Genomic DNA, 12,359 nt, shown 5'->3' with positions numbered 1-12,359 from the left:
AGAAGAAACACTCTCCCTTATAGCAAGTAGCATAATAAAGCTATGAAACTGTCCTGGCTATATAATGACTATAAAATAAGCTGGAGTAATTCAGCAACTGAGTAGACTGCAATAATCATTTTAAAGCATTACAAAGAAAAATAAAACACCCGTAGTATAAAATGCTTCTGATTCCAAATTTTAAAGCTGCATTTAGTTGTAGTCTAACATACAAAATTGTTGCCTTTCATGCAAGCTCACAGAATAATTGAGGTGGTTAAAACTCCTCCAAAATTCTGAATGATACTCACTTCAGATAACCTGCCCCTACTTCTATTTTATTCTATTCTTGAAATAGAGTGAGGGGGGGGGGGAAAGAATAGATGGTAAGAATGGTCAAGAAAATACAGCTTTAGCCTTCTTTTCTCCAGTTTATGCTTTTTTTTCAGTCAGGAAAAAGAAACACATGCTGCTACTTTGATTGGTGGGTATGAAACACTGCTCTTGGGAAGCCTCTACGAAACGACCAGAACAACAATAACAACAAAACAACTAACTAAAGACTCACAAGGCAATACAGACAAAAGGTTCTATCGTTTTTTTTTATTATTATTTTTATTTGCTTTGATCGAGGCATTTGAGAAAACTGTGTGGCAGAGTAACATATTGCATTTTATTTGAGAAACTAAAAACTTCGAATAAAGTCAATTCTAGGAAAGAAATGCCTTCTGGTTTAGACAACAGAAATGAGAGGTTGGATTTTTTTTTTTTTTTTTTTAAACACATCTGGTAATGGCATTACTTGTATGCTATGACATATTCTGTATGTTCTGCAGCTGATTTTGGAAAGAACTGCTGTCAATTAAAAAAAAAAAAAAAAAACATTTCCCAGGAAAAAACACATTGCAACGTGCATCCCAAGGTTACACGTTGTCTGGTGAGTGTGATCCTCAGGGCATGCCACCATTCCATAGTCAGCTAAAACACTCCTCCTGCCATGCTCACCGCTGCCACTTTTGTGCAACTCAGAGCTGTGGCTTGCAGATCTCACTGCCTGGGCTGCTGCCTAAGTAAGATCCCAGGCACAACCCATTTTGTCTGATACAAGACGTCACCCTTCATCTGCTGAATTAGCATCTTTTAATACAAAATAAGAGCACCCTGACAGTTACTTGGCTTCAGGTAACAGATAGTAATGCATAAAGCCATAGCAGCTGGAGCTTCTGGCTGCTTTAAGTGGTCAAGGAATGGAAATGGTAAAAGACATCGCAGGAGGAGCTGTATGATGTATTGCAGGTTAAGAGACTGAATGAGAAAAACAACGGTGAATGCAGTGATAGGAACAAAAGTCATAAAGAAAATACCAGGAAGGAAGGAATTATTTATGCTAGATACTAGCAAGCAAATAGATGTGAATTGATTATAGACTTAATTAGGTTGGAAATTATAAAGGAAGTTAGGAAAGAATCTTCTAGCAGGTGAAGGGGAGTAAAACACTTTGCTAATTTGAAGAGTGATCATTTTTATCAGCAAGATTATAAAATATGACTGCTTTATGCAGCAGCATGTCCTTTTCAATTGTATGCTTTGAGTAGTATAAAAAAAGGGACATGTTATCCTGTCCTGAATAGGTTTTTTGGGTATCATTTCATACACACACATACAGCAGAGTAGTTTGCTATTACTGGGATATGCTTAAAAATCTTATTGGTAGAGACTGTAGAGAGGTTGACCTGCCTAGAGTTAAAATTGGTCTAAAGAGTGCTCAGTTTTTGAGTAACTATAGATTCTCTGGCATCCAAGAACCATTTTGTGCCTTCCTCCATATTACCCTCATGCAAGGGAATAATACTGCCCTGGAAGCTTGGCAGATAAGAGCTTCTTCCCTTCATAATATTATGTAGCAGATGTCAGTAGTAGTGTTTTAAATGCCCCTTCAAACATAGGAACCTAAATCTTTCCCACACAACAGATAATCTATTCCTTCTCTTCCAGATGTCCAGGCTTTCCCCATTTTATCCATGGCACACTTTTGTCCCCATTCAAACTTTCCCTTAACCATACCTTACTGACAGCATGTTTTCTTCTCACTTCCACCACTCCCTGAAGTACTCTGCTTCCACCTCTACCCCAAAGTATTTCTCTCTGTCACACCAAGCAAGTCTCCCTAACTTCCATCACAAGTAACTCCTTCCATCACCAGTTTCATTTTATTTCCCTTCTTGAAAAAAAAAATTTGGCCTTGTCTTTCCCTCCAGCCCCTCCAAATAACTGCCTTCTGTTTGCTATTATATTCCTGCCTCTCATCGGGAAGGTTCTGTGAAGGTTTCCATCCTTTCCTTCAGATTACACAGATTTTGCTCTCTCAATCTTGCACCAACTCTCCTCCTCTTGAAGTTTTTCCATTACACTAGTTTCACCATTTATTCTACTTCCACAGTCAGATTTTCCCAGTCTGTCAATGTATGTCCCCTTTTCGAATTTCACTGAATTTGTCCCATTTGACACCCCTTCAATTCTGCAACCTAATCACTCACCCATTTGTCAGCAGGCTGTACCAATATTTGTTTACTGCTAAAATATTTAACACACTAAGAATACTGTCATGACTAAATACTATAATGCAGTCATGCACCACATAAGCACAGATCAGTCAAGTATCTCAAGAAATTTTAATTTTTAACAATCTTGCCATTCATAAAAAAAAAAAGACTTAAAAAACCAGTAACTCCAATGAGAAAAGCACTTAAAATGGCAGTTTAGTTCATTTAGATGACAAGTCTATCAGAATTAAAAACTGTGCATCTAAATCTATACTCAAGATAAATAAGCCTTGTTAAAAAAAATTAAAAATCAAAAACTGAGTTACCTCTAGTCCATTTTACACAGTTTAATAGAAGTATTTCCTGTAATGTTGCATACAAGAAACTATTTTAAATAACATTAATACAAACTAACAAAAGTCAGGGAACCTAAATTTAGAAAGAGTTCATCTTTCTCTCATATAATAGAAGACATAATACATATGATTCATCCACCAACTATGTTATCGTAACTGTAAGAAAAAGCTTAAATAAAAATGTTTAAATGAGGTGCTATAAGTCAGGCATCTGAATCTGTGTGTAGGCACTGAAATAGCTGGTTTAATTTGCAGAATTGCAAACTTTTTCAATTTTCATAGAGTTTAAAGTGACCAATACCTACAGAAGTCCCACTAACACTTATGCACATGATTAACTTAATTCCTCTGAGTAGGCTTATTAAATTAAAAGGGACAATTTATATACAAAACTCACATGATAATGTTTACAGGATTACAACATATGCTGATATATGCATTTAGTTGTCTAATCTAAATCTCAAAATTTAAATTTTTTTGTCACAATATTTAAAATCTGAATTGTTTATATAATTATGTATTTAGTGTATATTCTATGGTCTTTAAAATCACAAGCTGTAAGGAACCCTCACTAGCCTTAAGATAGAGCAATTAGTATATTTTTTTCAGAGTGCCAGCCTGAGTCCCCTTATTATATGAAAAAGTGAGGTATACAAATATGAGAAATCATTCTGAAGCAGTACTTTTCCCTATGGACAACACTAGAGTTTTAAAGCAGAAATCCTGTTAGCAACAATGGAGATTTATGCTAAGAAACAGACAACATAGATAATTCTGCAATTTTAAAAAAGTTTATGTAATTTTTTTAAGTGCCTAAGCAGTCAACATATACTTTTATACTCCAAATTTTAAGTAGGGATAAATACTTACATTTAAATCAACACCTCTAAATATTTTACTAAACTCAAAATACTGGCATATTCTATCAAATGTCAGTGCCATCATAACACCATTAATATTGATTAGTTCAACACCTTTCCAGTTGCTAAATGAAAATAAGCTTTTCAACACAGGGAATTTTAATTATTCACCCATTACTTTTGATCAGATCAGTGTCATATTCTAAGTCTTTACTATGCATCAGTTCTAATAAATTAGAACAGCAAAATAATTAAGTTGCTCTTTTTAGTAAGAAGCGAAAGGGCTCAATCCTGCAGACACTTTTCAAATGTCTAGCTTTATAAATGCTGATGGTCATATTAGTATATTTAAAATAAAGCATATGACAAAATGTTTAGACAATCAGGGTTCAAGTCACTGTAATAGTTATTATTGATATAAAGTCTGCAACAGTCAAAGAGCTATAGCACTAAAACTGCAAGATAGGAACATATAATCAACTAGTCAGGGAATATCTGTAAAACTGAACTCATGTGAGGTCTACCAGCCACTTCTGTGGTAAGATGAAAATATATACCCACTTATTTTGGGTGAGAAAAAAAACAAGGCAAGCTACTGATTGGCACACTCCTCCTCATCACCACTGAATGATCAATTAGAGATTTTTCTGGTTCATGCTACACATAATGAATTGTTCTTTTAAAAGACTAGATTTTGTAAAAATGTTAAACTTGGAAAAAGATTGATCTACCTTTCATTGCATCTACTCAGATGTTTTCAACCAGCAGCAATCCTCCTTATTTTCATTGTAAAGGTCTCAAATCTCCTCCTACATCTATCTTTTTTGTTTTTTTTTAAAAAAAAGAACAAATCAAACCAAAAACATTTAAGGCTGTTTTATCTACTCATACCAAATAGGACAATTATTTTGAGGACCTTCAAGTGGAACGCTCGGTGTTCTCAATATTCTGGAAAAAGTCATCAGTTGCATCACTGGAATGATTAGTCTCCAACATCCCCATCTCTGTCACCTATGAGCCACAGAAAATGAAAACCCATGGCTAGCAAGGCAGTTCCGAGCAGATCTCCCAATGCGGTAAGATAAGGGATAGAAAAACTGTCAGGATCTTTTCCTTTTTTCCAGAAGTGGTGCACCATCCAGTCAGCAATCCATAACAGAGTAAACACCTACAGGACATCAAACAAACAAAATCTGTATTATTGTCACTTAAGTTATACTGAAAGAAAGTCAACATTATTAATTCTATAGTACTTAGCACTATTGTACACAATAGCTTTTGAAAAATATAAATAATTAATCTGAATTAATTTCTGATTAAAACTCCCCACAACCAGAAACAGGGACACTTAGCCAACTTCTCTCAAACAGAATGAACAAATTAAATGATTGACAATGTTCTTTCAGTCTTATGCCTGAAAAAAATCTGACAATGGCAAGAAAAACTCAAATCCCACAAAAACACACGACTGTATTCCTCACACCAGACAATATAAGTTAGAGCATAAATGAGGTTTCAAGATTACTCAGAACTGACTGATGTTACCCCAGATGAAAGCACTCAAAATAGACTTAGCTTATTATCACAGGTCTAGATCTGAGCTGTAATCAGACATGATATAAAGAACATGGGGTCAGATTAAGAACAGTTTCATCAAGATAGTATTAGCCACTACAAATGGCTTAGAAGCTACTTTTATGCCTGAAATACCAACTTCAGCTCTACTGTAATAAGGTACACCTGCAGTATACATTATGAAAGTGTCACTCCAGGCTGAGTATGTCCCAAAGTAAAAGATTTCATTCCCAACTGCAAATGTCTGAACATCTGAGAAGTTTGATCTTAAAACCAAAGGTATGTGTAAATCATCAACCTAGTTTATGAAAAGAATTCTTTTAATGTTCCACAGCTGTGTAATAAGAGGTTCTGGTTCAGTGGAATCATGTGGTGTGGCATCGCATGAGATGAGTGGATAAAAACACTACTAACTGAGCTTGTGTTTCTTCTTTTCTCTTTGAAGGAGCTGCATACAAAATATTGTATGCATTTTTTTAGTTAATCAGATTTTCAGGAAGGGTGAGCTTAAGACAGTTATTACCATATTCATTTTTAAAAAGTCTATTATGTAAATTTAGAAGAGTATGCAGTAACAGAAGTGGTAAGGTACAAAATATATGTTTTATTTAATTAATTACCAATAATTAGTATCAACAACATCCTTATAGATGTGTCTACTCACTTACTGAAACACTGATGTGATGTGATTGACATTTCTCCACAATACAAAATACCATATAATGAATGTTATATAAAAATGTGGCGAAAAAATTCTCATTTAATCATTGCTTTATAAAAGCATATTTTCAAATACAAACATGGATTTCTAATTACCAAAAAAAGGAGAGTATTTGGTTAATGAAAAATGCACAGCTTATTTATATAAACATATCTTCTGAAAAGGGAACTCTGTAGTCTAAGCTAATTATGCAAGTTCTAGGTGTGCTGACTGGAATCCAAACAAATATATTTAAAACAGATGTTTTCTTTGGAAGACTATCAGGTTCTTTGAGTTGGCTCTTTCTTCTAACACAGACAAAAAGAGGTCTGTTTATAAAAGATACTGTACATCAGCATCACTTACTGGATGTACACAGAAAACTCACAGCCCCCAAATCAACAATAGTTATGCACATTCTATTAGAGAATGAGACCACTAATTCTAAGAATAATCAAAAATAATTTATAATCTATTTATATAAGGCAACTAATAAACATAACAAAACATAACATACATTGTGCAGTTTAAATGACAGTATACACCTTTACTTTTAAAAATTCATGACAGGAAAACTTTTAATTTGTCTATGTATTTGCCATTCTAAAATAACTGACTTAGACTATAGTGAAAAATAGGTAGTTTGGAAGTTTAGTTTTGTGAACTTTTCAAAATAATTAATGCTGACATATTAACTTACATGCATATAACACACAATGCAAATTATAACAAACCAGGTTTCTGTAAGTAATAGGGAAAAAAAGAATTATAGTATATTATATTAATTGAAGGCTTTAACAATATACGATGCCAGCAGGGCCATAGTGATTAAATCGTAACTTATGAAATTCCAATTCACCAGCCTTTATTTTGGGGAAGGAATAATGCTGCTGTCATACTGACTTAACATTTAAGAATTACAAAGATCAGTCTTTGAAAATGTTTAGTTACTTATTTGGCCACAACAGCTGATGTTGACAAAGTAGAAGTCTATCAGTGTGACTTAAATCTTTAATGAGATTTTGCTTCTTATCAATATTAAGACAGAGAGATTACAACTGTCAATTGTTATTTTAGACAACAATACAAAAACTCCTACCATGAGTTTGCTGGCTTTTTGAAAGAAACAGTCCTTAAATTTAAAGTGGTAAGATCTGACAAATGTAAAATTAAAACAAAATTAAAAAATCAGACAGATGTACTCATGGAGAAGGGTAAAGGAGAGCAAAGACTGATAAAAATGGAAGGCTTCTAAGGCACAGGAAGGAAATTTTATAGGAGGCATTACGATACTTGTCACAACAGTAGTTTTGTGCTATACTGCCTTACAATTGCTAGGGTTTATTAGTAGCCTATACTTATATAAACAAAATCATGCAGATGGCATAGTAGTGCAAATACAGCATATTTCTACTCTGCATTTATTCTATGAAGAACAAAGCACAAGCATGCTTCAAACTGAAAACCAGCTGTTCTTGAGGAAAAAGAATTTTAAGGGATCAACATTACAGAAAAACTTAGTGAGACAGTAAAAACTGACCTGGTTAACATGAAATGCTGTATAAACATGTTAAGAAAAGCATGAAAATATATGAAGAACTGTTGCTCAAGATGTGAGCTAGTATTTTACAATTATTTAAAATACAGAGGAAGAAATCAAGGAAGTGTCTTTTGCAAAAAAAAAAAAAAAGTAGTAGTAGTAGAAATATGAAACAGGAGCTTTTTGGAAGGTAAAAAATAACTAAATAGCTATATACAGAAAAGGATTGACTAAGAAAAGGAAAATACTCTATAGCCACTGATCAAGAAAGAAAAAATAGAGCAAGTATTTCAAAAATACAGACGAAATTCCAGACATTCTAGTACTTTTAAGGAAATACTGACATACTCTCTTCATTCTTTCAGGAATAAATTAGTACTAAAATTGAGGAAAATGAAGCTACAGACATAATCAGCTTTAGACTAACTGGGTATGAAATAAGTATCCCAATAATGCCTGATATTTTCTATATATAAATGTAGTGTGTGTAGAAAGATGTATTAGTCACACTGCCAAAAAAAGTTTGCAGAATACATAATAGAAAAACTACACAATGAATATAGCAAAAAGAAAGAGATAAAGTGAAAAACAGTGGAAGAGCGAGTAGCTTTTATCAGACCCCAGTGAGCCTTTATCAGACTCTAATGAAGAGGAATCTGAAAATAAGGAGTATAAATATACATATCACATTGCACAATAAAGGAGCGAGATAAAGAAAGAGTAATTCTAGATATTGAAATTTCTGGTTCACGTTAATATCAGATTGAAACTGAAGACAAATGCTTAAATAAAATGTGTCTCATTTGAAGTTGAAATCTATGATTGCAAAACTAGAAACATGGGAACATTACACAAGACAAAACAGTTCCTTTACTATGAGGCACAAAAATTGCATTCATTCTTTGCAAGTCATTAGATAAAATTAAGAAGCTGAGCTATAGAAAAGTTATTTTTGGTCTTCTGCATGTAGCAAAGACCTCTAAAAGCTGTCTGCACACTCTCATGTAACTAATTACTCATGACTTCAGAAATGGCAAAAGAATGAAACTAATTTAAAATAAAAAACATCCTTCCAAACATTCTTAATATAGCCTAAACAATATAGGTTGATATGTTGCAGCATTCTATAATATTTTTATTGTTTCTTTCATCTAGGATTACCATATTTCATCAGTGAATACATGTCCAACTCCCAGTGATAAAAAGTGTAACATTCAAATGAATACCCTGTTAATGAGGTTTGAATCTTTCATGTTTATATTAGTTTATATATTGTTTCTGTGATTAGTGAATTCCAGTACCAAGCTAGAAAGAGCATGTTTAGATTATATAGTTTGTACATACTTTTTCACACTGATAATCAAGCATTACCAAAATTGGTAATAAGTAGTATGTACAGCCAAGACCTTTTAGTGGTTTATTTAGTGTGCCTTGGATGGATAGTACTACTGTTTTTTTCTAAAATTGTTTTCATGTGAATTTGTATTATGAAATAGTTTCATTCTATGACTTTAGACTGGGAACATAGATGCAAATAAACCGTGATATCCTGTTTTCAAATGTTTTTTAATTCTGCCTTAATCTTATATTGACTCAGAATTCACCTACAACATAACCTCAATGTCTGGTAATTATTGTATAACAACTGTTATAAATAGATGAAATTCAGAGGTAAGTTTATATTATTTTAAAAAATTATTAGTGTATGAAATACCCAATTAAAGATCTCTAAAGATTACTCTGTTCTGACTTTGAAATTCTCATCAGATTTATCATTTAGGTCTTTTAGAGGTTTTGACATGAATTAAGTTAATTTTTAAATCATATATTGGATTTCTCAGATTTTTTTTTTTTTTTGATGTTTTCATGTGAAACTGAATATTACCTTTAAAGCACTCATAACAGATCTATACTGAACTTGTTGAACTCCCCTCGTCTCCAACCACAGTTCTGTGGTCAGAGAAGTTACAGAACAGGCTCTACATGTTTAGGCAACGAAACTGTTGCAGACTTGGACATCTGTGCTTTTCGTATTTCCTGAAACTATGGCTGTTTTACTATAGTATTCAAAACAGATCTCTTTGCTGTATTCTCAGGTTAGCAACTCCAGTCTGCATCATGCCCAGTGGGAACAAGTCACTAGGTCCCCCAAACAGGCAGAGATCTCCTTCAAAGGAAATCTGTGTAAAGCGTTTCTGTAGAGAAACTACAGTTTTTACTTGCTATTGTCATTCATGTTTTAGCCATCTTGTGCTTAGTAAGTATCAGTTCATTCTCTTTGGGAGTGAATATAGATATCTCACGAAGATCCAACCCTTTCCTTAGAACAGTTCTAAAAACTTGCCTCTCAAACAACACTAATCAGTAATGAGTACATTTCACCGGTCTTTTGCCTTTCTGGACTCAATTCAAATACATATACCAGCTGTTTAACTTCAATTAGTTTCCAAGCTGCTTTAGGACTTTAACTAATGACCTTTGGAGACTCCTGATGTAGTGAATTAAGACATAAACCCCAGGCCTTTCTCTATGCTCTTTTGAAACTACTCCTAACTTAGCGGGGCAAGAAAAGGAAATGCATGTTTCTTTGTCTGACTTTTCCCTTTCAGTCTAACATAGCAGACTGGCATTAAAGCAGCAGCGCAAGTGGGCTTGTGCTGATAGGCCGGACTGTGATCGGCACTGACTGAGGCACAGAAACGTGTTTGCTTCTGCCACCGGTCATTCTAGCGATGGCGGAGAACAGACAGAGAAGGAATGAGAATAATGTGCTGAGGAAAGAGAGCATCATCATCAACTACTCTAAGTGGATGCTCTTCATCAGCTATTGGACAATCTATGATGTAAGAAAATTGCCAGGAGTGTTGGGCAATTTGGCTCTGTATTGCTTCCCTCTAACCCCTGTGTAGAAAATGTGTTGGGGGCAAGGCCAGGAATCTATCCGGAAACTAGTATTCCTTGGTAATACTCATTCAGTTCCTAATGTCAAACTTTTACGTTTTGTGTGTACAGGTGATATGTATAATCACCTGTTTTCTACGTAAAGTGCATAGCACTACGGTATGCAAGTACCCAGAGAGCATAACATAAACTCACATATGACTAAAACCTTATCTAAGTAAAAAAGATTATATCAGTTTAACTGAAGGAGTTTCTAAACCAATTTGATTGTATTGGTATCATTTTGTGGGAAGGAAATTCTTGCTCCATAGTTTCAATCCAGATTCATTTGCTCCATAGTTTCCATCTAGATTCCTCAAACTGTCATCTTGCTCTCTTTGCATCTTTGCCAAACACCCATGTTTAATCAGAGTAGCCCCAACTTCAGGCTGCTTATCAGGTGGCTGAACGAGAGTACAATCCAGACCATTAAAAGTTTAGGTGTGCAGTAGCTACAACTCGGTATGTCCTGCTACATACAGAAGTACTTGAGCTTAAACTTCTGAGGAAAAAGATAGTATCTCCATTCTAATGACGTTGCATGAACCAAGCTTCTAGTACTGTCAGTAACACATCTGGAGGAGACAGAGCTAGCGATGTCAAGGTTCAGGTCCCAGTGAACCTGGCAAGTCTGTTACTCATGCCACAACAATATGGCATTAAACAGGCAGAACTGTCCAGGTTTGGATATTAATTTCCCTATTTCCTTGTCTTGTGGAGTCTCTTTAGCAGGTTCATGCTCTACATTTTGGAAGTAAACAATTTTGTCAGAAAAAGCAGTACTTAAAATGCAATAGTATCCTCTCTATAAACACAATTTTCCATATTTTGGTATAATTTACGTTATACCCCATGGGTAATTTTTCCACATTGAAGAGAACCATACCATAATGTTCTATTAGAAACCTCTGACTACTGAGCAATCTAAGACATTTCTAATGTAAACAGAAAGTCATTAAGAGCATTACTCGTTTCTTGGTTTTCTGTTGCCCCAAACAAATCTGAAATACTGAAAAAGTTACTTTATGGGAGTAGGCATCTGATCCTCATTGGATAACAGCAATTGTATTTTGGGATGACTAATTTGCTTGGTGATAGCTTTTGGAATCTCCTCTTGTTTGTTTATTCTCAGAGTCTTTAAAATAACTGTGTGCTCAGATTTGGTTAGGAGGTGTGAAAATTCCTTAGAGGTCATTTTACTGGCTCAGTGAGAACACTTAAGAACAGAGGCAGCCTTTGAATGTCCAAAGCAGTATGTTTGGACTGATGGCTTGGCAGTCCCACAGTTGCTCTCATTCTACTGCAGTTGACAAGACACAAAATGAAACTTTGCTCAGTGCATAGCTTTGTACAGTTGAAAAACATTTGTTCCCTTGAAAGGTAGATGAGGGGACTGTATATTGTTTGTTGGTCAAAAGGTAGAATGTAACTTCATGTAGCGTATTGGGAAGCATGTGTGTTGTTTCTGTAAAATTTTCAAAAAACTGTTCCTGTTGGATAGATGTCACTTACCAAATCCAAACCATGTTTAAAATCAATCTGCTGGCTTTCACCAATGCACAATGCTTTCCCCAGAGAAAGCAGGCTGCATTACTTGAAGTAACCTATTTACTGGCAGGTGTCTATTTACATAGGTGAGCTTCCTCATAATAATTTTTATTTTTGTATTTTCCTCTGATGCTGCCACTGATAAACACAAAACAGGCTCTCTACTACGTATTTCAAAATTTCAAAGCTCTTTCAGTATTCAAAGCAAGTATTTCTCTATTCAACATGATCATTTCAAAGCTTTTGAAATCTGAAAAAATCTAGTTGAATGCAGATTAATTTAAGTAGTTGTGTAGTTTTCCTCATCTTTATGAAAAC

General features: G+C 34.4%; 1 protein-coding gene across 1 annotated transcript in view; it reads right to left on the bottom strand.

The window, feature by feature from the left end:
• Positions 1-3,760: 3,760 nt before the first annotated feature.
• SLC41A2 (solute carrier family 41 member 2) overlaps positions 3,761-12,359 on the bottom strand; it is a 57,477-nt gene continuing 48,878 nt past the window's right edge. The window contains exon 11 of the mRNA XM_062569525.1: positions 3,761-4,906. Within this exon, the coding sequence (XP_062425509.1) occupies positions 4,721-4,906 (186 nt within the window). The 3' untranslated portion in view covers positions 3,761-4,720. The remainder of the gene's footprint in view (positions 4,907-12,359) is intronic.

This window comes from Rhea pennata, chromosome 1 (genome assembly GCF_028389875.1).
Source record: "Rhea pennata isolate bPtePen1 chromosome 1, bPtePen1.pri, whole genome shotgun sequence".
NCBI classification, from domain to species: domain Eukaryota; kingdom Metazoa; phylum Chordata; class Aves; order Rheiformes; family Rheidae; genus Rhea; species Rhea pennata.
Note: the sequence above shows the minus strand (reverse complement) of the source record. Positions and strands in the feature narration are given on the sequence as shown.